Source organism: Astatotilapia calliptera, chromosome 16, assembly GCF_964374335.1.
Source record: "Astatotilapia calliptera chromosome 16, fAstCal68.1, whole genome shotgun sequence".
Lineage (NCBI taxonomy): Eukaryota > Metazoa > Chordata > Actinopteri > Cichliformes > Cichlidae > Astatotilapia > Astatotilapia calliptera.
This window is the reverse complement of record NC_137437.1, coordinates 34,895,937-34,922,758: the sequence shown is the minus strand read 5'-3', so window position 1 is coordinate 34,922,758 and position 26,822 is coordinate 34,895,937. Positions and strand designations below refer to the sequence as shown.

General features: G+C 43.9%; 1 protein-coding gene across 1 annotated transcript in view; it reads right to left on the bottom strand.

The window, feature by feature from the left end:
- ptpn4a (protein tyrosine phosphatase non-receptor type 4a) overlaps positions 1-26,822 on the bottom strand; it is a 67,669-nt gene that overhangs the window by 22,302 nt on the left and 18,545 nt on the right. Inside the window, exons 2-9 of the mRNA XM_026145418.2 lie at positions 18,123-18,277; positions 9,411-9,518; positions 8,314-8,356; positions 7,626-7,704; positions 6,117-6,161; positions 5,056-5,108; positions 1,608-1,728; positions 500-587 (exon numbers count right to left, since the gene is read on the bottom strand). Coding sequence (XP_026001203.1) covers positions 500-587; positions 1,608-1,728; positions 5,056-5,108; positions 6,117-6,161; positions 7,626-7,704; positions 8,314-8,356; positions 9,411-9,518; positions 18,123-18,260 — 675 coding nt within the window. The 5' untranslated portion in view covers positions 18,261-18,277. The remainder of the gene's footprint in view (positions 1-499; positions 588-1,607; positions 1,729-5,055; positions 5,109-6,116; positions 6,162-7,625; positions 7,705-8,313; positions 8,357-9,410; positions 9,519-18,122; positions 18,278-26,822) is intronic.

Here is a 26,822-nt window from a genome sequence, read left to right as displayed (position 1 = left end):
GGATTAAATGCTGGTTTTCCTGCTCTGCTTCTATGTGTTGGTGTCATGATGAGAGCTGAATGCCAATGTGTGGCATTTCTGCAGGGTGTGGGCAACAACGTCAGCTGTACACGCTGCAGCTCCACAGACCTGATCTCAGTCCCAGCACAGACGTGATTGGCTCTGTGAAAACAGTGTACGAACCACGTTGTGACAGCGGGAAAGAGGGAAACCTTTTACAGATTAAAACGTTGTGATATCAGTTTTGAGCACAACGGCTGAGGGTGGGTCCGGACTCTGGATTATCACCTAACTGCTCGCGGTTGCTGTGGGGGGGAGGGGAAGGAAGCAAGACGGCTAGAGTGAGATCGCAGACGCTGGACATGTCTGACAGGCCTCCGAGCTTTGGTGGAATTAAAAAAGAAATAAAAATGTTGCAGGTGATGAACCGTAATGCTCCAGAAGCAAGGACAAACTCTTCGTAACACAGTCTTTAACACACAGGCGTTAACAGACTTACCCTTGCATAGTGCAGCTCTACCCCATAGAGCTCCAGCGTGCGTGCTGTGTTCAGATAATTAAACTCTGACTCGGCCGGAGATAGACCGCTGAGAGAGAGAGAGGGGAAAAAATAAACAGAGTGAGAGAGGGTGAAGCAGCCGTCGGGAGGCCGTGCGGAGCAGCGACGACGACGCGGTGTGTGTTAGACATATGGAGGCGGAAAATACACAAAGAAAAGCAGCAAACAAACGAGCCAGGCAGAAGGAAAAGGTCATTAAACCTGCAGCATGTGAGCCATATGTGTGCTTTTATACAGGGACAGTAATCAGTCTTTCATATTTCTACTGTATTTGGTAACACCTTATAATAAGGGTCCATAACTAACAATGTAACACCCCTGTAATCAAATTACAAGTAATTAAATTTACCTGCAAACGCTCAAAGGTTGTCGTAACCGGTCAGGGTTTGACAGGAAACAAAGAAATAATGATACTGCAAGTCTGCTGAGGGATGCATGAGTAATTTTAAACATTGCATAACTGCAGGTATTTTATAGAAACCAATTATGATGCAAGTGATTTTAAGTATTGCATCATTTCTTGATAATGTTGCAGAGGAACAAACAATATTTCCCCATCTTTCATCATGACTGAATTCTAAGGTTCAGTGTTATGGATTAACCTTTGCTTAACCTCGCCTAACTTCCAGGTACATTACAGGGAAGCAGAAACTCCTTTCTGTACACTCCTTTTGTCAGTTTAGTTTGAGCAGCGATCATGAAAGAAAAATAAATTAAGCTCCAAAGGTTGATTCTGTTCATCTGGACGAAGCGTTTACAGTGGGAGAAACGTTTCGTCACTCATCCAAGTGCCCAGCCCACTGAGGAAACAATGGGCTGGTTTCAGTCATTCGACTGTACCTACATTTAAGTGTTTGCAGGTAAATATAAATAACAATTAAATCTGATTTAATTACACGGGAACCACGCCCTTAGTCGTGGCCCGTAATATACAGTATGATGGTGTAGGTGCTGAAAATCAACATAAAGAACCAATTTTCAATTTTCCGCCTCCACATGCAGGAAACTGTACCAAATCACAGGTGTGTTGTAGCGTGTCTCAGCGTACCTGTGCTGCTGGTGATGTTTGGCGACCTCTTTGTGAAAGTCTTGAGGGGGGTTTGGGATAAAGGAGTATTCAGACAGATAGCCCGGACTATGCTCTGCTTCACTGTAGTCCCCCAACTCAGCTAGAAAGAGAAGAGAGACGCACGTTAGGCTTCAGGATGTTCAGTTTTTCCCCATTCTTGGCTCAGACATATCCATCTGTGGGAGTGGATATAACCGTCTATTGTCAACTAGCCCCACCCAACTGCTGTTCAAACCTTTTGATTGAGAGGGGCAGCCAATCAGGAACAAGTTGGCAAAAGAGTTTGTTTTAAGACGAATAAGGATTATTTTGAACACTTAATCATGCAAAGCTACTTTGGTGGAGTCACTAACTAAGTACTAACTGTGCACTTAGTTTTACAACACATCAGGAGGATGTTTGTTAATAACATCAAATGACCTCATCATTCGACACGTAAAATATCTTAAAGCGACCTTTTCTGTTATATACACTGTCACAATTGGGGTTTCACACTAAACACATTAAACTAAGTGTGTGAAGAACTTTTGCTCTGCCTCTGAGCCCAGAAACCCCGCCCACCAGATGTTTCAATATTCTGTCAGGAGGGGCAGCCAATCAGAAGAGCAGTGAGAGAGTCATTAAAGGGAGAGGAGCTAAATCTGCTAGTTTCAGACAGAGGCCGAACTAAAATACTGCAATAAGCCCCAGTAAAAAGCAAATGTGAAACATCACAGAGTTGGAAATGGGAATAGCTGGCATCCTTCAAAAACAAAACATTAGTAACAGATGAGTGCAATGATAACTGTCAGATCTCTGATAGCTTTCAAAGCGCTCTAAGATGAAGAGCTCAAAGTGAATCCAGCGAGCTCACTAGGCTAAAACCATCAATTCACTCAAGCAGTCTCTCGACTAACCTACAAACCTGGTGGCCAGAGCATATTGACCAACCAATCAATTCTAGCTCTCCCTTTTATTGATGTGTACACACCACCAGGGACGCGTGTGTGCGGTCAATAGCTCTTGTTTCATACAGTAGTTTAAGGTTAGTTTTATTTTAAGCTGCAGTTCTTTCTTTACCAAGGTTCAGCGCGAAGGTCAATGAACCTCAAAGACTCGTCAACCTGATCTTTCTTTGTGGATCCATCTCTTGATGTGAAATCCATACTCAGCTGCCGATTGGCTCAAAGTGGGAGATACTAGCTTGAGCTCAAGGGTCTTATAATGATGCTACTGATGATTTTACTCACGTTGCAGGTAATTTAATAGAAGTGTGTATATGTCAATGTGGATACTTGTGTTGGTACAAGTTGCGGTAAGATTAGGATGATATTCAAATTCTTTTGAACTTTTTGGTTTTCAGGCAGTCATTTTCTGCCTTTTTTTCTTTCAGAGCTTTGGAGTTGGATTTAGAGCTGTGAGTACAGCATTTGGGCTGAGCTAACTGAATTAGCAGCATAACAGCTGCTACGAACAGTTTTTCCCCAAAAGTGAACATGTATCTTCATAATCTATGCTGGCACTGAGCGACGTGACGACACGGACCTCGCTACACTCTGTATCTGTGTGTGCGCGCGTGTGTGTAAAAGCAGTAGCAGTGTGATTCAGCTAGACTAGGCCAAATCTGCTCTGTGACCTACATACTGAAGCTGAGGATATTCCCAGCAAAACATGTGATAGAGGAAGAGCGCTGAAAGGAAGAGGGAGGCAGAGTGGAACGAGGTAAGAGAGGGGGTTTATGAGCGCATAAATCGGTGGAGGAGGGGCTGAACATCGACTGCAATGGCCTAGTCTGCAGGTCTGCATAGTAATGAACAGGTTGCAGTCAGTGGGTTTTACAGTTATAGTGGTTAAATGAGGCTCCAGAACAGCTAAAGTAAGGCACAAGGTGATCACATCAAGCCAAGTGCAGAAGTGGATTTAACAGATCTGATTAGACAGAGAAACTTGATTATTATTTAATTTTTTATATCAAATTCCCTTGAGAACGGCTGGATTTGAAATGCTGTTAGTGACCGAGTTGTATGTGCTTTATTGCATAAAGCTTGATTTACACTTGTGTGCTGAACCTCTGCTTTGCTGTTGGCAGCAGAGCATCTGCACTGCTCTGCCATCACCAGTGAAACTGAGCTAACTGTGTTGAGCCTGAAGCTAATAAATATTGAACAACAGCTACTGAAATGCATGAAAGGGTGAAGCGACTGAGTCTATGCACGCATCACCAGAGCAATGAAAACCAGAAAATAGCCTGGTCCCACTGGCGTGTAGTGTACTGACTATTGCATCAGCATTCTAAGCTATACAGCTGCATGCTTCTATTTAATGGAGTGTGCTAATAAGTGTTTGCTGTATATAATACCACCAAGCTGACCCGTTACAACTGCTGCAACAGTACATTGGCACGTGACACTAGAGGTTTCCACGTAAGACATTCCTGAGTGACGGCCGAGCAGCTACAGGATCCACGCCAACGTTCTGTTGAATCCATCGGTTGCTTCCATCCAGCAGCACCTTGTAGGACGGTCGAGAGGTAGAAGATGTCCAAACCACAAAGCAGATATCAGACGTTCCTGTGTTCCCTGGTTGGCTTGCTGAACTGTTCTGGGTGCTCCAGAGTTAAATCCATCCAACCGGGCTCTGAGGCTCTTACTGAGTGGCCGTGTCTCTGAGCCATGCAGTGTTACAAACATGGACATCGGCTTCTCTGGTGACGGTTTCCATTGTGGTTTCCATATAACCTCCATGTCTCCAGCAGCTCGTCGACCATCAGCTTCTGGTTTAAGGTCATCAGTTTCTCAGATGAGGAAACTCGGGTATGAAATCGCCACAGTGTCCTGTCCAGTATCTGGTATTTGTCACAATTCAATTAATTTAAGGCCCTCTTTAAAATGGGGCCTCAACGGCGTCAAAAAACACGCTCAAAGAGCCTAAAATGCTCTCACACGGCAAAGTGAAAATCTCCTTAAAAGTAGTCTACGACACAGAACCGCAATAACAAAGAAAAACGCTTTAGAACTGTGGCAGCACATCATGGGAGAGGGTGAAGAAAGAAAAACCTTCAGGTAAAACATCTCATGTTGAGAGTCTAGTTTATATATTCTCCCCGTTTGATGCACCCACAGCGTCTCAGAGCGGACGGAGCTGGCGCCGTTGCAGAGGAGCGCCGTCGCAGCAGGCTTTCTCACCACTTTCACCTCTGCATGTTATTTATGAGCAGCCATTTTTGCAAAGAGAAGCCACAACCTCATCGAATATTTATACCACTGGTGTTAATATCAAATATCAGCACGTGGCTTAATTGAAATGTAATGGCTTCAGAGCAGCAGTTATAAATGCACTCAGGCAACCACAGTCATTACATTTAAGAGCGTGTGCAGCTAAAGACAGTCCTAATGAATTGCCTTTCCATTATTAAGTAGAACTGGAGCACCGAGGGAGCGCTACTTACATTGCACGGCGTAGGAAGCCAGCAGCGCGGCTGTGTTGTGAGGACAGGGCAATCTGGAAGTCGAAGGAAGACGCGCACACACACACACATTCACACAGATTAAACAGACGTTTCAGCCTTGGATCAATACAAAAGTTATTACAGTTCATTTCAAAGAGCAGAGATTAGCTATCATCAATAACAGCAACAGAAATGTGGAGGGGGAAAAATCTATTCGAGTTTGTGTGAAGAACCAAGTAAGAGGAAGCAGCGAGCCTTATATTCACTGACAAAAAGGATAATGAGCGTGTCGTGAGTGCTTGTACGACTGCCCAATGAGCCTACGTGCGCTGCATTAACTCATATTTCCTCCAGTCACCCACATCTTGGCTTTAAAGCAGGACCCACTGTGCAACAATCAGAAGGCTGCTGAGGTGTCAACCTCGATTTCACTCACGCACAACGCCATCTGATCTATGGGGTCGAACAAATGCAACCATCGCATAATAATGCCCTCGTTTTCCCTCCACGAAGAAGAGGATGCTCACCTGTGCCGATTTCTCACGGTTAATGAGCGTTTAATGAGAAAACGCCCCGAAATGAACGCAAGGTGACTTTTATTTTTACCTCTGTGTGTTTTTGGAATTAAACTACAGCACGACTTTTACATCCTTCATGATTTAAAGAGCTTGTGTTGATCTACAAATATTTAATAATGAATTCACGACTTTCAGAGGGCCGAACTATTCTCTTTGGCAGGCCGTACCTGTTCCGCGACCCACATGTTTGACACCCCCGGCTTACAGGGGAGGGGAAAATTAAAGCGGCTTGTTTCAGATGACCTACGCTGCTGCACCAAGGCCCAGTAACATAAAAATACGGATTAACTGTAAGTCATGCAAAGTTACCCTGGTCAAAAATAAAACATGGGAAATGCCCTTTAAAGTGTAGGCTTGTTAAAAATATCTGCATAAATGGTTCTCATGCCGTAAACACACCTGTATGAGTGCATTTGGCCTGAGGCAGAATGCTCCACCTAGTTGAGTCAGCAACACTGTGTACACAAAGAACAACACACTCACCTTCCAGTTAATATATCCTGTTTGATCTGCAGAAAATACTGGTACCTGAGGGGGAGGAACAGAGCATCAGGACAAGTCATCAGTGAAACACCAGCACAGCTGCAGTGATACTGTCATGTAAGGACGAGCACACAGCACTGGCCTGGTGGGAACATTATCACAGTTACAACTTCTGCGGGATGGATGTGAAGTGTGTATATATCTATATCTATATATAGTTTAGGTTTCAAACCTGAGCGTGAACACTGTTAAGGTTTTTCTGTGTACTACACTGCTGTCAGGAGTGCTTGTTAAACGTGACTTGAATGTACAAAGCATCAGACGGGCACGTCAGATCCAAGGCTCTCTATTCACTTTTACAAGCTCTGTGCAAAACCGAGATAAGGCTCAGAGAGGCTGAAACGATCTCTGCAGAGCTGCGATTGCTCCTCTGCACGTGCACAAAGCAGACAGTGGATTTGCAGAACATTTTCTCTTAGAAAAAGATGCTTTTTAAAAATATTTCTTGATCTGCATTAAGAGAGAAAATACAGCTCAGATCCAGAGAATCAATTTGCTGTTTTTGGGGTTAGGGTCACTGTTTTTAAATCTTTTTATTCTTCATGCCAGAATTTTTGAAGAATCAGAGAAAAACCGATGTGGGCGACCTTAAAAAACGTCAACTGTTTATTTCCTTCACTTAAGATTAAACGCATACGTCACATATTTTGTACAGATTCACTTAACAGAATGACATTTTTGGGGGGGAACTCCGGGACTGTACTGATGTTTCCTGCTGTGTGTGGCTCAAAAAAAGCATCTCAACCAGTACAGGTATCTTTCTCCTATTAAAAACTGCACACAGTGTTTCCCTTTAATGGTCTGCAGCCAGGTCAGATTTACTAAACGGGACAAAACAGCGCTCAAAGATCGCTTCATTTCAGCATCAAGCATCAAGAGTTCCCACCTTTTACAAGCAATCAGACAGTACTCCGTTTTATTTGTTTTGTTTTTTTAAATGCCAAACCCCAGTTTGGGATGTCCCAACACGTAAACCTGTCCCTAAATCTTCTGGACCAAGAAAATCTCTTTCTTTGCTGCTCAGACTGAAACACTTCAGAGCATCAAAGTTGACTTTTTTTGCATTAGCGTGTTTAAACACCTGCTACTACAAGAGCTACTGATGGTGTGTGTTTTGTTGATGCTGATGCCATTACTGACGACTGACCCTGAACGCAGAACTAACAAATCTACAGAAACATCATTTCCATTGCAAAGCTCCTGCTCGCAGAGATCACTGCTCCGTTTCTGAATGAAACGACATCAATACAGCGAGTTCGAGTTGCTCTGCTTTGATTAGCACTTTCTGTGACGCTCAGTCAAATGACAAAAACACTTCATTCATTGTGAGGAGCGGATCTCGTTTACAACTGAGCCTTTATTCCTCTGTTAGTGAACTTTAATGTCAGCGTTTAACAAACCGAGTGGTTGCTGCTGTTCTTAGCCTGTCGTGTTGTTAGAAACTCTTACCGTGTGTATTCTTCCTGAAGTTTATTGGGGTCTGTGACAAAGAATTTGACTCTGAAGCTTAAGTTATGGGGAGACCCTCCTGCAGAAACAGAGACGAGCAGTTAGAGGGGAGAAATGTTCATCGGAGAGTGTCAGTCTGTGATATAAATGAACATGTGCTCTCTATTCAGGGGCTTCTTTAGGAAACATTATGCATGTGTATTTTTGTTTAGTGATGCAGATAATGGGATAATTAATAATAAGTGTAAAACACACACGTACGCTCATGCTGCTTAAGAAACAGAGCTGCAGTGTTTTTTGTCAATGAGCCAATCGACATGAAATAAAGTTGAAGCGCAGTTCAAACATCGCTGGAGGAGGACTGCAGATTCCACTCAAGCTTAATTGTTCCACACGTCACATATTATATTACTCGTTACTAAAAACAAGAGCGGAGTTGAAATTAAGTTTAATAACGGCTCAAAGCACAGGCAGAATTTTAAATGGCAGCGTGGACGAGAGACATCAGCCTCAGGTGGAGAGTGGATTTTTAACCATTGCTGGGACCACGCTGCACGCTGCAGCCTCAACCAGCTGGGAAGAAAATTAATAATAAAAATCGTGTAATGAAGTTTGACTTGAGTGAACGTGTTTGGCTGCAGGATGAAGTGAATTAGCTGAGCTGGTGTGTGCGGAGGATTTCACATACTTTTTAACTGTTTCCTGACGGGCTTATTGGGATCCAGCCAGCGCTGTAAAATATTGATAGAGAGACACTTAGAGACACCATGAAGTGTGAACACACAACTTCAATTATTTACCAGTGGCCACGCACACGCACGCACGCACACACTGATCATTACTCGCAGGCAGACATGATTTAATTTCATCACACTGGCCCTTAAACAAGCTCTTATCAACTCCCAACTTTCCCAACAAAATACAGGATCAGCACAGTTTAAATTTGCTTTACATGAATCACTTCTTTAGTAAACACATGTGACCTAACTTACCAAAAAGTCAAACTATAATGAAACTAGCTAACCGAGTAAGGCGGCAGGAGGCGGGTCTGTCGTGTTTTAAAGATCAAATGTAATTCTATTAAATCCCCTAAAAACACAGCACCATTAAACTGATACTGGTTTCTCTCAGGCGTGCTTCACAGAGACCGGTCGGCAACCTCCTGGCAACGACTGGTTGCTAAGGTAAAGTGAGCATTCCGTCATTGGCTGCTAGCAGTCGCTAGGTGAAATTGGTTGCTAAGAGACATAAGATGCTGCACTAAAAACTCTTTTGTGATTTCTGTGGCTGTTATCAGGTCGTCATCGGGTTGTCATGGCAACTGTTACTGTACTTTGCATGACTATTTGAATGTTAAAGTGAAATTTGCACCTTTTTAAACGTGTTGGTTGCAGCAGTCAGGTGAACTTTTACTTTGAAGGCAAACCTTCTGTAGTGCTAGTCTTTAAAGACTAGTCAGCCACAGCAATCTGCAATCGATCAAAGCAATCGCGAGGAGGATTTTGGTGCAGCGCCCTCTTTGCAATCAATGTTACACAGTGACAGCTAGGAACCACTCACCACAGGTGTTCAGAGCGCACGGAGGATCACAGAGGATCAGTCTATTGGCCTGCGAGACTCAAACTTTAGGCTGATAAAGTTTAATTTGCTGCTGATCTTTACCCAGCAACACGTTGCATAGTTTCAGTGCCCATCAGTGCTCCACAGAAGTGCCGATCCCTGAGTGAAAACAGTTCACACACACACACACACACACACACACACACACACAGCTGTCATACTAACTGGTGCATCTGATGAGTCGTCAGTCAGGTGCAGGCCAAAATAGTCCCTCTCGGTCAGCTCCAGGTGCTTGAAGACAGCATCCAGCAGCACCTGGCCATTATCCGACTTCTGCAGAGAACAAAGGAAAACACGGTCATCCACGCTGAGCTTTATTTACTACCAACATATAATGATAGACAAAAGTTGTATACACGATCTCCTTGATTCACCTTCCTGGAAACAGGTTTCATGTGAGAGTCACTGATGTTGACAGGTTTAAAAAAAACAAAACAAGAAACAGAAACTGCCCATCTGCACTCGAGCTTCCACGAGACGTCAAGATAAACATCAGTTTCAAGCGAAGCGGTGAGCAGGTTTCGTTTACAGATGGTTTCTGATCAGGATTAAGGAAGAGGAAAGGGGGGATTTCTCCCTAAACACAGAGTCCACAGAGAGCCAATTAAAAGGCTGTAAAATGTGAGAAATCACTTATCAAACGCATCATTAATATCACATCATTTCCTGAGAAAACAGCGAGGGTGAGAGGAGAAGCCACGGGATCACAAGTGGGGCAGAAAGTCACACCTGATCTGCTGCAACTTTAAGAGGAGGAGGAGGAGGCAGGGCACAAATGTGTGGCTCCATCAGAGCTCCCATGGGAGAACACACACACACACTCCCCTTTGCCCTGCTGACACAGTTTTACAACGCACTGTTTGTGTGTGTGTGGGGCAAACAGACACAATGTTAGCTGACAGTTGACATGTTGACATGGCAGCCCTCTAGGACAACTTGCATGTGTGCAATCTACTAATGTCAAAGCCTTGTTATGTGTGAGTTGCTGGTGTACTGAGAGAACTGGTGACTTTTTGGCCTTTCCAGTCACACTCAGGTGAACATGAAAAATTCAACATGGCTACATTTAAAAGAGGAGCGCTGCAGAGAGGAAAACCTGTGGACAAAGCCAATTTGGTCAGAACATTGTCGAAGGTGATCGGTTAGGCTTTCCTTGTCTTTGTCGAGTTACGTGCTCATTGCTTATTAGAAGAAGTTTAAAATAAGGACGTGAAGAGAGGATGACCACATTAGGGATATCCCCTAATAAGAAGCCCACCAATCAGAAAAATAAGAAAGTGTTATCAGGCAGCATGAGCTGGAAACGAGCATGAGCGGTTTAATTAAAAAATATTTATCTGCAGTTTAATAATGCATTAAAACCTGGTAAACAACTGTTTACTCTAGTAGCAAATTCATATTTCACTGCGTCAAACGGCCCTTTTGTGGCTGCTGTTCCACTAAAGCGCACCCGAGGCTGCCTCCCATATTAAAGAGCCCAGATTGACATCACCGATAAACACGTTTCTAGAAACAGCTTTGCTACCAATAATGCATTTACCCTTCATCGCAAGTCTGCAGGGATGATCATTTTTGCCATCACTCATCTGCTAACAGGCAGACGCATCCTGGTTTTAGCCGATAGCTGCTCGAGTCACCGAAGCGGACCTCATCCCTGCTTTCTGTGATTTTAATATGAAATATGGGCTAAACATGGAAGACAAGTGGGCTGTCCTTCATCCATATTTTGTCTCTTCCTGAATTCATGTGTTAACCAACAAATGAAACATGTTTTCCTCAAAATCAAACAAAGTGTTCTTAGTGTTGATGGACAGGCTGACAGATGAGGTCGGGCAGGAGTCTCTGTGGACTATGATGCGTGCAGACAACACTGATCTGTAGTGTGCATCGGGAGCAGGTGGAGCTTGAAGAGGTGGAGGTATGCACTAGAGAGAGGAGGAAACAATCCAAAGCAACTGTGGTGAACAAGAGAGTACAGGCAGAGTGGAGCTGGAGGAGACGAGTGTCTGGGGAGCAGCAGGAGGCACAAGATGGCTGTGATGCATGGTTTGGAGACGGGAAGAAAATACAGGAAGAGAAGAGGAAGAGCTCAGAGGAGGTTCATGGACGTAGTGAAGGAGGACAGAGGATGCTGGGGATGGGGTGAGATGGATGCAGATGATCTGCTGTGGCGACAGATGAAGGGAGCAGCGCTTCATCAACATCAAGGCTCTTACATTTCCCTTCCATCATCACCACACCTTAAATTTCGAAAAATGGGGCATTTTAAATCTCTATTAATGCCTCTTTAAATACATTAGAAGGGCTTTTGAAATATACTAATTTTTTTAGGATGATATAAAATCAGTTTTTAAATTCTGGCTGCTTTAAAGTATCTGGTGGAAATCCCAAGTGCCTGAAAAGTCTGATGATTACAGCCAGCTGACAGCGGCTAACCGAAAGAATGAGGAAGCTAGCGATGCTAGCCTCTCGTGTGACACTTTCCTTCGGAGACTCTTGATAAACGTGTCTGCTGCCTCCATGAGAAACTCTGTGTGTACGCTTCTCCTTTGTACGAAGCAGCTTTTCAGCTCGATGTGGGAGCCCTCTGTGCACTTTTACACTGCAATCCCAGGAAACCCATCGCCTGTGTGTGTGTCTGTGTGTGAGCGGGCATGCTTGCCTTTTGTGTGTATTCCTGGCTCACTTTTAACAATGTATGTCTGTTTGCTCTCACAGCAATCGCACATTTGGCTCGTACGCTTTTAGAATACCAGAAGAGACTAGCACCAGCGTGTACACACACACACACACACACACACACACGCTTCCTCTGGACTTTTACGCAACAAGCTACACAGACTATGGCAACAGCAGCTCCACATTCTGGATAGACGAGTCAGAAAGAGCAGAGAAATGCAGAAAGACTTTCAAAGAAAAGAAAGAGAATGCAAACGTAAGAAGAGAGAAAGTCACTGAGAGGAAAAGAGAGAGGGAGCATGGAAGAAGAGAAACGGAGTGATTGACGATGCGAGCGGGTGAGACAAACCCTCTTTGTGCCCTTCACCCGCACCGCGGACTGAAACAGTGTCTGTGTGCGTGAGAATGAAGAGAGAGGAAGGAGACATGGTGATAGAGAGCAATCAGAGCACAAGAGATTGGCTGAGAGCAGAGGAGGGGCAGAGAGCGCGAGAGAGAGGGGGGGAAAAAGATGCTCTGATAAGTCTGTCACCCCGAGGGGTTCATCTTCAGGGTTGGAGGGGAGCAGACCATCGAACATCAAACACTCGGGGGGAAATTCCACTGTTTTATGACAGGTTAACAAAAAATGTGACATTTTTATAGAAGTCCTTCCACAGGAAACAACTGAGTGTGTCAATGTGTGTGTGTGTGTGCATGAGCGTGTATTCATATCTTTGTGGGGACCAAAAATAGGAAGTTTATTATATTTATGGGGACCAGAATCCCAGTCCCCACGAGCTTGAAGGCATTTTTAAGACTCCAAATGTGGTTTTAGTGACGGGTTACAGTTGGGTTAGGCATTCATCTTTCATGGTTAGGGTAAAGCTGCAGAGCTGCTTCAGTGACAGACTGCTGCATCCTAGATGCATGAAGGAGCGTTTCCGCAGGTCCTTCCTCCCTGCAGCTGTCAGACTGTACAATCAGAACTGCTCCCAACAAACAGATGTTTACATCTGCGCTGTAACTGCAATAAGTTAATCAACCGATTCGCACTACAACCTGCTTTGCCTCTTATCTGTAGCTATTTTTATTTAATTTAATAACTGTACAATACTCTCTGTATATAGTAACCACTTCCTGTGTACTGTTTGTTTGTATATCTGTCTTTTTGGCTGCTGTTACAACCAAATTTCCCCTTCTGGGACAATTAAAGGATTATTCTATTCTATTCTAAAAGCTCGGGAAAGCATTATGTCAATTAGATGTCCCCACAAGATGGGTGTGTGTGTGTGTGTGTGTGTGTGTGTGTGTGTGTGTGTGTGTGTGTGTGTGTGTGTGTGTGTGTGTGTGTGTGTGTGTGTGTGTGTGTGTGTTAAAGAATGACGGAATTTCAGGAAGTATGAGGCAGCTTGTCCAGGCAGGAAAGGAACAACGTGAAGGTGGAGGCGCTGACATCTATAGCCGTTTTCCTTTTCCAGTAAACTCAGCACAGACTTTCAGGATGAGAACCGAGGGACCGATCTGTGATCTCTGCACGTCCGTCCACCTCGCTGAATGAGCAGCACCAGCTCTCGTTTAATACACCGAGTCAACGCCAAAAAGCACGACGGCATGTGATGCACATGTGGTTGCTGGAGTACTTTTCTATGCTGTGGTGTGCTGGGGGAGCAGCACAGCAAAGAAGGACTCATCCAGGCTGGAGAAACTGATCAGGAGGGCTAGCTCTGTGGTCGGCATGAAGCTGGACACTCTGGTGACAGTGGCAGAGAAAAGGACACTAAAGAAACTGATGGACATTATGAACAATGCTGGGCATCCTCTGCACACGGCCATAAACAACCAGAAGAGTCTGTTCAGTGACAGGTTGCTTCTCCCCAAGACAAGAACTAACAGACTTAAAAACTCCTTTGTCCCACACGCCATCAGACTGTTTAACTCCTCCCTGGAGGGGAGAGGGAGGGGAAACAGGAGGACAAAGGAGGGGGGAACAACTAAGCTGTAGTGCCTCTTCACCTCACTGTGCAATACCTTTTGTGCAATACTTTTGTAAATAGTCAACAGACTCAATACTTGAAATGTGCAATTCACTTGTATTTTTATTTTTTATTCCTATTTATTCTATTTATCCCCTTCGTATATTTTATTTATATTTGCTTCTGTATTTATGTGTGTGTGTGTGTGTGTGTGTGTGTGTGTGTGTGTGTGTGTGTGTGTGTATATATATAACAATTCTGTAACTGTAACTTCGGTCGTTGCTGTGCTTTTTTTGGAAATCGAATTTCCCAGAGGAACCCACCCGAGGGATTAATAAAGTTCTATCTTATCTTATCTTATCTTACAACGGAGGTGAAAACTCATCTGGGCAAACAGTGATCTTCATTTTAAAATTAGTGGGCAGCCTTGTTTTGCTAATATTGATTTTAAACAGCCCTAAAACAAAGGACGTCGTGCTGAGGCCAAGAAACATGCGAGAGCGCACACGTATAGCACATCCTGCCCACACATGCAGTGTGACACCTCCCTCACACCTCCCTGGTTTCTAAGCAGCGTGGTTGCATTCACTATTTTGGCTCTTCCAGTCACAGAGGTGGAGCGAACCGTTTACTGTTACGCTCTCATTTTTCTCACCATCGAGCATAACCAACTCCATGAAACTGTCAGCACTACAACAACAACACATGCAAATTCTGCTGTCCTGTCGCTGGCTGCAAAAACCAAAACACACGGAGGAAGTGAGAAGTCGAGAACGAGTGGTTGTTCACTCCATCAGAATAAAATCTCCAAGCTCATCGAATCTTTTTGGCTCCACAGAGAAAAACTGATCAGGAATCAAAAATGACGCATTAATAAAAGAACAGGAATCGCTTCAGAAGGAATTTAAGGGCATCTCTTAAACAGAAACACTGAGTCAATAGAGTCCCATTAAAGGAAAAAAGAAATACAATAACTGAAAAAGGGGAGAGGTGGCAAAAACTCTGCTTGGCCTCTAAAATCCCAATAAAAAAAAGAAAAGCGCAGTTACCAAGCTGAGCTCAACGATGGATCTACACGAACGTCTGGGGTTAAAGAAGCACACTCCAGTCACGCCTGCAGCTGGTTCAAAATGAAACACGTAAATAAAAAGAACAAGCACACCTGTCGTGGCGGTGCTTCACTGCCTGCATGTGCAGAGTCCATGTCAAAGTTTCTGACCAACAGAAACAGAAATCCAAGCTCAGAGGGGGCGGAGCCTGTCCATTATTCCACCTAGTGTGAGCACTTACTCGTTTTTATTTCATAATCGTTTTTATTGTGTGCATACAGCACTTTGTATCTGTCGTGCCTGCATTTAAAGTGCTTTATAAATAAAGTGGGTATGGTATGGAATAATGTTGGGCTAATACTGAATGTCCAAGAGAAATGTGAGCACAATAAGCCCCATTTAAAGCCATTTAAATCAGTTGTAGTGGGCCGGGCGCTTCATTGACAAACGCCAGTTCAGCTTTTGCTGTTACATTGAAGTCAGGTCCGCTTACTAGTGTGTTTAAGTACATTTAGTTCACAGGACTGCCCTTGTGGTACACACATAAAACAGAAAACAACAGTAGCGTGTAGCTCTGATTAGCTTGTTTGCAGCAGCTGGCTCTTTTAAAGAAGCAGTTTGATGGTTTCTACTTTAAGTTTGTTATTGTACTTTTCTCTACTGGGCAGATGATCCCAGTGCCATTTCAACTCATCGATCTCCGTATGTAGTACAGCAGTAGAGGGATATTACCTAATCACAGACATTTTTGTTTATGAAATACTCAAATGTAGTGATTTCAATGATGCAAACTGGGACACGTGGTGCTTTCTATACATGTGTGACAAACGAAAGACTGACTGTGAGCCTGGGAAAAAACCCCAGTAACTTGGGTCTTTGTTAAGAGCTGCCTGATTACCAAATAGCTGTTACAGACAGCTGAATATTCATGTTGGGTATTGTGGTTACTTTGGTTCTGCTTTCCTGTGAATTGACCATGCTGCTAACCCTGCTTTTGTATGTGGGGAGGTGGGTTTTCCAAGCACGCATATGTGAGGATAACGCGTGATATCATTGTATTTTTCCTTTTTTATTAAACGCTGCAGTGGTGACTGACTGGTGTGACTGATGGTTGCTGTGGGTTTTTGCCTCATTTTCCACACCGAGTCTGAACTTAAGGTGAACGCAGATAAAACTGCTTTTATTAGTGATCGTGTTTCCGATGACGACATGGGTGTAGCTATTACTCAGCGATGAATGCCTCTGGCAGGTCTCTCCTACTTCTGCAGTGGGTTGCAAACTATGAATATGAAATTTGGTACCTGCACCGTGCAGGCGTGCAGGATGGAACAGCCGGAAGGAAAAGGAGGAGGCGATCTGATATTTTTCTTCCTGAAAATTAAGTAAGCTGAGTGTTGTTGCTAGGCAGTTTTTAAGTGAGTCTCAATTACGTAGGTGAGAACTACAGAGATAATGTCTGAAATGTTCTGACTGTGCAGAAACTGTAAGTCCAGGGGCTGTTGTTCATTAATTTATGAAAGTGTGACACATTGACATTTAACGAGGCTTCTTCCTCAAACTAAATGTGAAAACAGGGCAATTCCACAGTTACTCAAAATTACAAATTCAAACGTAATCATTAAAAAAAAAAAAAAAAAAAAAAGCCTCAGCATGAATGCAATTAAGAGACAAAAGTTAGAATAAATATCTGAACGTAAATCGGAATACCTGACCTCCTCGCGGAGTTATTGTCTAAAATACAGTCGTCGCATTGATCGTTGGTGCTTTTCTTGAATTTTCCATCGTAAACTGAAGCGCAACAAATACAAAACTGACAAGAAATGATGGAAACCAAGCGCTCGATGCTTGAAATTTCATCGACCCTTCTTTAGATGACATTTAAATTACGCTCGGCGCTACAACAATATCTGGAATAACACTTTACACTGATATTATTTCAGCCTACGGCTTTCCATCTATACGATCATCAATACAAGCCCCTCATGTGCCTCCCACAGCCAACCCACACACTCGCACACCACCAGCCCCCACGGTTCCCATGACAATAAGAGGCTGCTTCTGGATTTTCACTCTCCGCCGGAGTCACGGCCAGTCGGCCACAGAGAGGATCAATAGAAGTATTGTTGCTCTCGGGATGGCTTGTCCTTCCAGGAAGTTACTGCTGCTGCGGGGGCCTGATCAATGAAGCTGGCAGAGAGGCCGACAGAGCTCACACTACATTGAAGTTCTCACATTCGGCTAAGCTTGAACACACAGACGGTCTTTTACATACGTGGCTCAGACTCATCTGCATGACAAGACTGACAGGAAGTGAACGAGCAGTTACAAAGTAGCGTGGATTAACGCACAGAGTAAAAAGTACGACTTCATTATCACATCAGCACTCATCAGATATAATGTTCATATTGTCGTTCGTGCTTTTCTTTCAGTAAACACAAATCTCAACGCTAACAGGAAGTGATGTGTCTGAGAGGATGTTATTAGAAGAACTGCGCTGTGACTCAAAGGGAATTTCCCGACTGACTGTGTGTCTCTCTGTCACGGTGCTTGATCAGACGGAGAGCCGAGACAGACGGCCGTAACATCAGTCACAAGCTGGCTCGTCACCTGGTCTGAAGCGCACGCACCGCGCTCGCTTACAGACACCCTGCTTTATTTTCCCCTCGAGCTTCGCCTGCGTGAGACCGAATGCTTGTAAAGCGAGATAAAGACCGACTGATCAACCGCTGAGATCAAACCTCAAAGCCAGAAATGGAACAAACTGAAGCCAGTGGGACAAGTGAAACCCTACCCATTAGTATCATCAGAACACAAGAGAAAGAGAGAGAGAGTGGGCTGCGTTTTAAATGTCTGCCGATGTGTCGAAACACAAGGGATTTTTTCCCCCACCGACTCTCAGATGAATCTGAGGTGGGCTTGAGGGGAAATTCACAGTAACGGAAAAAGGTATGTAGGAAAGTTGGTCTGAGAGAAAGGGGAAGGGGTTTGATACTGGAAGTTTTCAATTCTAAAAAAAGAAAGAGCAGACGAGACCACTGTCTTCATCCTAACGTCTTTGTCTGGGAACAATTTCAGTGTTATTGAGAAAACACTAAGAAAAACAAACAAAAAACAAACGTAATGTTCTGCCATGTGCTTTTAACTCGCACACACAATTGAAACAAGGCGGTTGGGACTGAAGGGGGTTTACTTACATTGACTTTGAAGGCCTGGACTGTGTTGTCCAGCAGCAGTACGTTGCACACAACCTGTGTGTGCTGCCTGTCTCGCTCCAGCTCAGTCGCCCGGACATTGTAGGATCTGCCAGCAGGCAAGCGGAAGCGCGCGCTCATCACGCTCCTACCAGGGTCTGCAACAAGAGAGGACACAGCACAGAGGAGAAAACGATGAGTGAGAGCAAAACCAAAACGGGGCTCGATCAGGGTCCGATCTGCCAAAGATCTAAGATTGCCTGTAATGAATGCATAACACCACGAAACTTAAAGTGCGCTTTAGGGGACAAAAACCTCTTTGTTCAAGGCTCGATCCATCTACAAACAGATGCACAATACGGCACGCAGCGACGGCAGCCGCGCAAGTCCGTGCAAGCAGGTCGAAGCATCGGCGAGCGAGTGTTTCATGGGAAAAGAATGTCAATACGCAAGCGGCAGATTCCCTGCCAGGGTGATGCGGCTCAGCCCGCCACCTCAAACACTCACGGGACAACCCAGGATGACACATTTTATTATTTTAAGAGGCAATTAGACTTCGTCAGTGAAGAATAATGCAACAACCGGGGCCATGCTGCCCTGTTTATTACAAGCTTCAAAAACCACAGCACACCTGATGTATCTTTCCAAACAAAGAACAATTCAGTTTTAATCTTAGTGGGGAGAATTAATGCAGCACGCTGTTAGCACGCTGTTAGCACGCCGCTATCTAAAACAAAAAAGGCGCCCTGTGACGGCAGAGCACAGCTGAGTAGGTGCAGCTCTCACTGTGTGATCTGTGCAGACACACTGCTGATGGTGATGCTGATGAGGAGGACGACGCAGCACTCACTTCCAACATGAAGACAAAAACACGAAGGCTACAGCAGAGTTAGAGCAGCGAATGACGGACCTGCTTCACACAAAGCGACGAATGAGTAAACCTCCTATAGTCACTGATGTCGACTGAAGGTAAAACATGAAGGTGTGGGATTTCTCTGCTTTTACACCCTGCTGAGGACTCTTTCACGTGACTCTAAATGTGTTTGTAATCTCCGTAGATGAAGAGTTCTTTCAAAGAGTAAAGACAAGATCACGGGCACCTGTTCTACATGATTTTCATGCATTATGATGCATATTCTCAGATTCTAGAGCAGCTCTTATCCAGAGTAAGTCTTCATTATCTCAGACCAGGGCTGTTCTATTTTCCTTTAAGCCACGTTTGTTCTGGACGGATGCTCCATGCAAACCGAGGGTTTTAAAAAAGATGATTGGTTCACTTTACACAAAGAAGAGACCTGCGATGTAACTTGGAGAGCTTCACAGGAAGAGATAAGCAGACCTCGTCACCTTTGCTGCTGCTGAGCTTCCTGTTTGTCAATTTCAAGTGAAATAGCGACTCTGAATTTTCTGAGCTGCTTCAGAGAAATCAGACGGGCCCCGTTTCCCCCACAGTGTTTCACTTTTCCTTTACAATAAACTGTGTTTCTGTCCGATTATCCGATTAGTGAGTAACAGTTCAGTTCTGTGAAGCTTCTGATGAGAAGTCGGTGGCTCGCAGACTGTCTGGAGTCGTCGTTAAAGCCGTCTGTCAGAGGCTGGTCAATGAAACAGAGGAATGATATGATGCTGCAATGAGCTCCAAGCCCTTCCTGTCCACATCCTGCTTTTTTACTTTTAGGTCATCTAGCATGACTGCAGATGTGACAAACCCACAGGGGTCACGGTGCTGTCATCGCGGGCTGCTGTGTCTGTAGCGACGGATCTGTGGATGGGGAGAGCTCTCCGAGCTGCTCATCACTACACATGAGCACAAACCAGGATGACCTACTGACAGATGGTGCGCTCTCTATAAATGCACATTTATACTTCAGGTCACCGCTAACAAACTCTCCCTCTCACACACACAGACACACAATAATCTATATGTCATATGCACAGAGGAAGTTCTGACAGTCGCCTCATCCAAAAATAGACCAAAAATAGACACAATGACATGTGACAGACATCTCAAGAAAGCATCTATCACCCTGTGGTCACATTATATTACTTCATCGTGCTGAATGTCCAGTGACTTAAGAACAACTCAGGAAAGCATAAAAATATGAGAAGTGCTCCACCAGGGCCAATGGTTTATTCTATATATTCATTTAGCTTTCTTGGCTCTCCTTAAATGGACTTTAACTTTGTAATTGTACCCTGCTGAGACTCATTTTAATATACCTGACACAATTTATGTGGATATCATGCATGTATAGGATCCTTTTTTGGTAAAATGTCTGTAAATGTAATAAAGTGAAAAATGTTTTTGATTGAAACAGTTACAACCTGTTACTGTAACATTATCCTTCCCTATATGCCTACATCTCATCAGTCCAAACACTGGCAGTAAGACACACAGTTTTAAATGATCAGATCAATCTACTGACCTTCAATACACAAGCTCAAGCTATGAGGTGTTTTTTCTTTTGGTCATTTTTTTAATCATTAAGCTGACTTGAAGACCTTGGTGGATATAAGTCAAATTATAGCTATCGTGTTTGCAGACAGCATGACGCTGCAGGTGTTTAATACAAACATAAAATATGCAAAGTGTGGATTCAAAAGCATCTCGCCTTCACTGAACTAACAGGGAAACCTCAGAAACTCCAGCTAAGCATTTCTCACACTGTCAAACTCCTCTGTTCAATGACAGGCTGGTGAAAAATATCCATTTATTATTTTAGTTTCAGTTAACTCATTGCCCTTTGCTCCCCTCCTCCATGCAAAGATAAAGAAAGGCATGTCTTTGATAACAATTTCAAAATTATACGATTCAAAAGCACAACCGCCTCTGCCATCCCAGAAGATCTGACCAAACCCAGAAGCGCGATCTCTTGTGCCTACTTACCGTTTACTGACATCTTAAACCGGAACATGTATGTAATGCCTCCAGCTACTTAATTACAAAGAATTTTTAAATTCATAAATTTATCTCTGATGTTCAGTAACAATCTCAGAAGAACTAGCAAAGCATTAGCCTATCGAGGAAAAAGAAGCTACAATGTGCAGCAAGCTGATTGTTTATGATGTCACAGTAACCAAACTGATCACACAAAGACATCAGTCTGTATCGGTCTTAATCACATCAGTGGGTCACGGTTTACCACGTCCGCTCACAATTTCCTGGGCAAGAACTGCCACAGCATCAGAGCACAAAGTGCTGCAAGATGCAGAGCTGGTCGTGCTGTAGGTGCTCCTGGTGGGATCGGTATATTCTGCCAGCGGAACGAGCACGCTGGCCTCAGTGCGGGCAAACGCACGCAGACGTGGCCAAGCATGCGCGATGATGCCAGCCACAGCGCTGCGAGCTTGGGAAACAGAGCGAATAGAGCAGGGAGACGGATGCAGGGATGAAGCCATGCAGAAGGAAGGGAGGGACGGAGCAATGTGCTCCTATCGCTGGCTCTCTCCGAGGACGAGCTGTGGGATAAACACACACACACTCCACAGGCTGTATCGCCTTGCCCTGCCCTTTTCCTGTCTTAACGTTCCTCTGCTTATCCACATGAAGACAATTTCAAAACTGCAGACAGGATGATCCCATCCTGTCTGCAACCATTGAATCACGTTTTCACGTTACCTACCTGAGCCTGAGAGCTTTAATGATCAGTTTAAAGTCCGGCATAAAACCATTGTTTGAAATATAAATGAAAATAGTTTGTCAAGAATGATTTTCATCAAGGTTTTATCTCATTCGATTTGTTCTCATGAACTTTTACTAGAGTGACGCAATTAATCGAAATGTCTATTCAATTAAAATTGTGGCCTCCATGGATTAGGAAAACGAGATAAAAGAGATAAAACAATTATCGTGCCTGCTTCCTTTCACAACAGTGCTTTTATTTTGTCTTCTGAGCCGCCACAGCGAGCAGGCTTATTTTCAGCCTGAGCCACACACAGAATCTGGACACAGTTGAGGACTGGATGGATTAAACTGGAGGTGCTCATTAGTTAACCGGTCAACTAGTATAAAAGTAGGAACCCACTTAAACAGTCTAAACTGGTTAATCGGTGCCTTCGTGCACAGCATCTCAAACATATCATACTAGATTAGTTTGCATAGTGTTGCTATGACATAAGCATCAGCCTTAGCATCCATGTCTGTGCAGGATGTGGCTACACGTCGCTCCATTCGTCTGCTGTTCAGTCCATTTTCCATCTTTACAGTGCTGCAGGACCATGCAGGGTGGTGCAGCTTGCTTTTACCTGGCTTCTTTACAACTTCCTGTCACAGAGTGACAGAAAGCCATCTGCCGGGGTTGCAGCCCTTGGCGTATAGAAGGAACAGTTAAAAGTGTTGCACATAGATAAAGTAATTTGTCTGAGTAGTATTCGTGGTATGGATCAATGAGTCGACTAACTGGATAATAGATTAAGCTCATTTGTTTTTCTTTAGGTTTTTAAAAGTTTCTTCCTCCTTATTCATCTCTTTCCTGTCCTACTACACCGTTTCCTCTTCCACTCTTTCCGTTCTCGCCGTACTGAAATTTTCTGCTCCGCTGTGGTCCTTCCAGCTTTGCTCTGCTGAGCTGGACAGGACAGCCACTCTCCCCTGAGAGAAGCCTCCGGAACTGCAGGAAGCAATTATTGTAGCGTGCTTCCGAAGTCAGCGGAGCTTACAAACAGGCAGAAATGCGTGTGTGTGTCTAACCAAGGGCCCTTGACCCTCAAGCTTCCCTCACTGGTGGGCTCCTGCGGCTCCCTCAGCTTATTGCAAACACAGACGCTCCTGCAGCCTTCCTGTCCATGCACAGGAAAATGAGCCTTTAATGTAAACGCATATATAAACATGCTGATATTAGCATGCACACACAAACAGACTTATCTAATGCGAAGATCGGGCTGGGCATTTCGGTCATTCTAGTTTAAAGCTGCGTTTCATGATTTCTTCTGTAGGTTTGTGTCTCTCTTCTCTCTCGTTCTCCACACAGAGCAGTTCCCAACATCCTCTCTGCATCTGCAAGCACACCCGGCTCCAATGTCCCAATTTTACCTCGTTTGTCCAGCTTCATTATGATTTTTTTTTTAATAGCAGCTGCATAAATTTGAGCTTTGAGTGCTGCCACACAATCGCCAGGTCTCTGTTCAGTGAGTCGGCTCACCAACAACTGAGCATTTACCCACATTCAGGCAAAAGTGACCAAAGTATCACCTTTGCTCCACATTGTATACATGGCTCTGCTGTTATTAGCATGCACACCACTTGTGTACATAATAAAGCAGATCCCAACAGGGCTGAAGCACCGTCCTTCCCCGTGCCTCTTATTTATACTAGTGTCGCCGAAGTCCTCAAAGCGAAAGCTTCACAACTGGCGCCGTCTGCTCCAGCTCAAATACGGGCTCACAGCTGAACTCTGCTTGCCTTTTACATTTCTATTTATAATCCCGATTCCTTCAAAGGAACTGCTACGTATGGTTTTTCTGTCCCTTTGTGCTGCTTTGGAACAGTTGAAATAAGAGGCTTGCAGTTAGGAATCCCAAAGGAATTGTGCATAACAGCTTCACAGCACAGCGTAAACTAGGTCATACACAAACAGGTGGTCAATTACAGATGTGTGCCACTGCGCGTGCGTGTTTGTAGACAGCCTGCGATTTCCGTTTTCATTATAAATGATTAGAAAAACTACTTTAAAGCCCTCGTGGACGATTTCAATCAGAATAAGAACGAGTGGCGCAGCACTCGGTTGAACACTGGAGGGTTTCACCTGCACCTTCATGCAACTGCTGTTTTTATTTGGTGCTATACAAATAAACATGAGGAAATAAACTATTGTTTGGCATTAAGACAGAAAGACACTTCCTATACCAGGTCTTACATCCTTTCCCTTCTCCCCCATCAGATCACCACTATGAACCCTTTGATTTTACTTCTTCTATGTAGGAACCACTTGTGATTTTAGGGCAGCAACAGCATCGGGCTGTTGCGCGTCTCTGATAGTCTGGGAGTCCAAAAACTCGGGCCAGTCGAGGTGAGAAAGCTGAGGCAGCAAATAACCTTGAGAAGAGAGATGTATGAAGACCCAACAAGAAGCTAGAATATCATTTATAACAGCAACTCTGAGCAGTACCAGAGCCAAGTCAGACTTTGTGTTGCACGCGTTCAGTTTGCCTGTAACAGACACTGCTAATCCACAGATTCAGTAAATCAAATCAACTGTGCAAACTATAAACTATAAATCTCCGGTTCCGTTTCTGCCCCCTTTGGTCTCAAACCCATCATCATTCAGCCGTGCAGAGTTGCAAACGTCTGCAGACCTCTGCTTGAACCTTACCGAGCCCTTGTGGAATAAACCTCTCGGAGAGCATGAATGAAAATCCTGACTCAGCCGGCCCGACTGCATTGATTAGAAAAACTACACCGTCCATTCTAGTTCTCAGCTTTCCAGAAGCACTTCATCGGGCATTTCAACACAAGTGCACCAACGTGTGCTACAAAACCAAAGAGCAATAACAGCCTGAGAGGGGGAAATTTCATTTTACGTATAGAGCACGGAGCACAGTTAAAGCAGACACACGTTTAAGGATTCACACGTTACAGATTGTATGAAAACGTAAAAATATAATTAGAGCAAACAAATCTGCTGCGCAAAGAGCATCTCATAGAAACCAAAAACCAAAGTTATTTATATTTTGGAGCTTCCTGACCGCTTCAGTTCTTATTAACTTCTTTCACACTCGATATTTCATCACTGAATTATATTAAATAACCTGACACGACACAGACTTTCAGCAACACTAAAGCTTTCTGATGAAAAAGGAAGCACTTGTGATTTTAGTCGAGCTAACAGAGATTCAGCGTTTCGCATTTAAACCTCACAAAATGCCTTTGAGATCACGAGCTCCATTTGAAGATTCACACATCAGTTGTGCACTTTCACCTGTAGTTACAAGAAAGAAAAAGAGGAAAATAACCTGCTCCTGAGACATGAATGAGAAACCGCTGAATTAAACGTTCCTACCGAGCCCCGGGGCAACGCGATTACAGAAAACCTACTAAATTAATAACAATAAAAACATATTTTAATAGGTTTTTGCCAAAAGGATAAAACGAGGTCATTCAGTCAGTAAAGCCGAGTGTTAAAGGTCGAGTGTTAGGCAATCAACAATAATTAGAACTATCAAAAATGGGAAAGTCATGCCCAATACTTCTCATATAAAAACATTCAGATGTAATTTGCGTGTAATTATTAAGGCGAACTAGCAGAGTCTGTTCACTTTTTTTAAATGGTTTACCTCCCCAGGAATATTTTACACTTTAACATTCGATCCAGCTGCTGCTAACCTGCTCTGCCCGTCCATTCAGGGGGTCACTGAGGAGCGGGAGAAGGATCACCGCTCGCCGACTGGAGTTTGGGTCCAAACAGATGAAGGACTCCCCAGAGCGTCACACAGTGGGCGCACGTTTATTTGCACATGAGCGTTTTTATATATGACATTATTTAAAAATTGCAGAGTCAGTCCCAGCTGTGTGCACGGGCAATGTGATCGAAACAAGACTGACGTAGAAAAAGCGAATAAAACGTTATCCTCCAGAACTGCACCAGTTTAATGAGGAGCACTGTTAACATACATGTAATTTACCTCGTTAGTACTGAAGCATTCAAGTCTCTTCATAGTATAAATCACAGCATTACTGTTATTATTGCAAGTCCACCAGTTACTGCATGAGGGCGGAGCAGTAACTGAGCAACTTCCTTCTAATGAATTTAAGAATAAATCCTAAATTTGTGAATCCGATTTTCCAAACAATGCAGAAACATTCCGATAATCTTTGATACTAAATCCCTGACTTTTCTTCTTCTTCGCCTCCTCTTCATCCTGTCTTTAAGTGTCAGTATGGAGCGTGAGTCCATTATGCAAATTACAGTCATCAGTGCCAGAGAGCAGCCATTTACTTCTGCACACAAACACACACAGAGCCATTGATAAAAGCCAACACCTGTCACAGATTCCTGCTGAATCAAAGATAACACAGAGGAGACTTCTCAGCTCGTTCTCCCGCTGCAGTCCTCGTCTCTCCAAGCATCTCGAGTGACATCTCATCGTCCTATTAGATTTATTATAATGTCATCGTCTTCACAACCTCCCCTCTCCCATTGGCTCTTCCATCTTTCACTTCTCGCTTCTCTTCTGCTTCTTTTCCCGAGTTATTGGCGCCACCGTCTCCCCTTTAGAAGCCGCTAACGTGCATTTTCTGCTAAGAGAAGAGCTAACTGTGTGAGCGAGTAACATCTACTCTCTGTGTTGCATCACTGTGAGTTATTTGAGGACAGATTAATCTCAACAGCTGCGCTGGAATAAAGAAAGGTTGCAAAACAGTGGTCGTTCCACCACAAATGCACAAAAGCAGCACATCCTGTCCACTTGATTTGTCTGCAAAACAACATTTAGCTTCAACTACGGCACTCTTCAAGGCCTGGAGACAAATAATCGCTTTGTTGTTTGCACAACAGCCGTGAACACATCTGCATCTGTAAAGTGCACACTGAATACTTTCTTAAAATATTGAGGAGAAATAAAACATGTCATAGTCTGAGTACGGTAAAAGAAATAAATGAATTACAGTAGACATTCACACCTGGGGTTCTCTTCTTCTTGTCATGCACACACACGTCGCATTTTGTTATTTTTGCAATGGTATCAGTGGCGACTATCTCAGGTTTG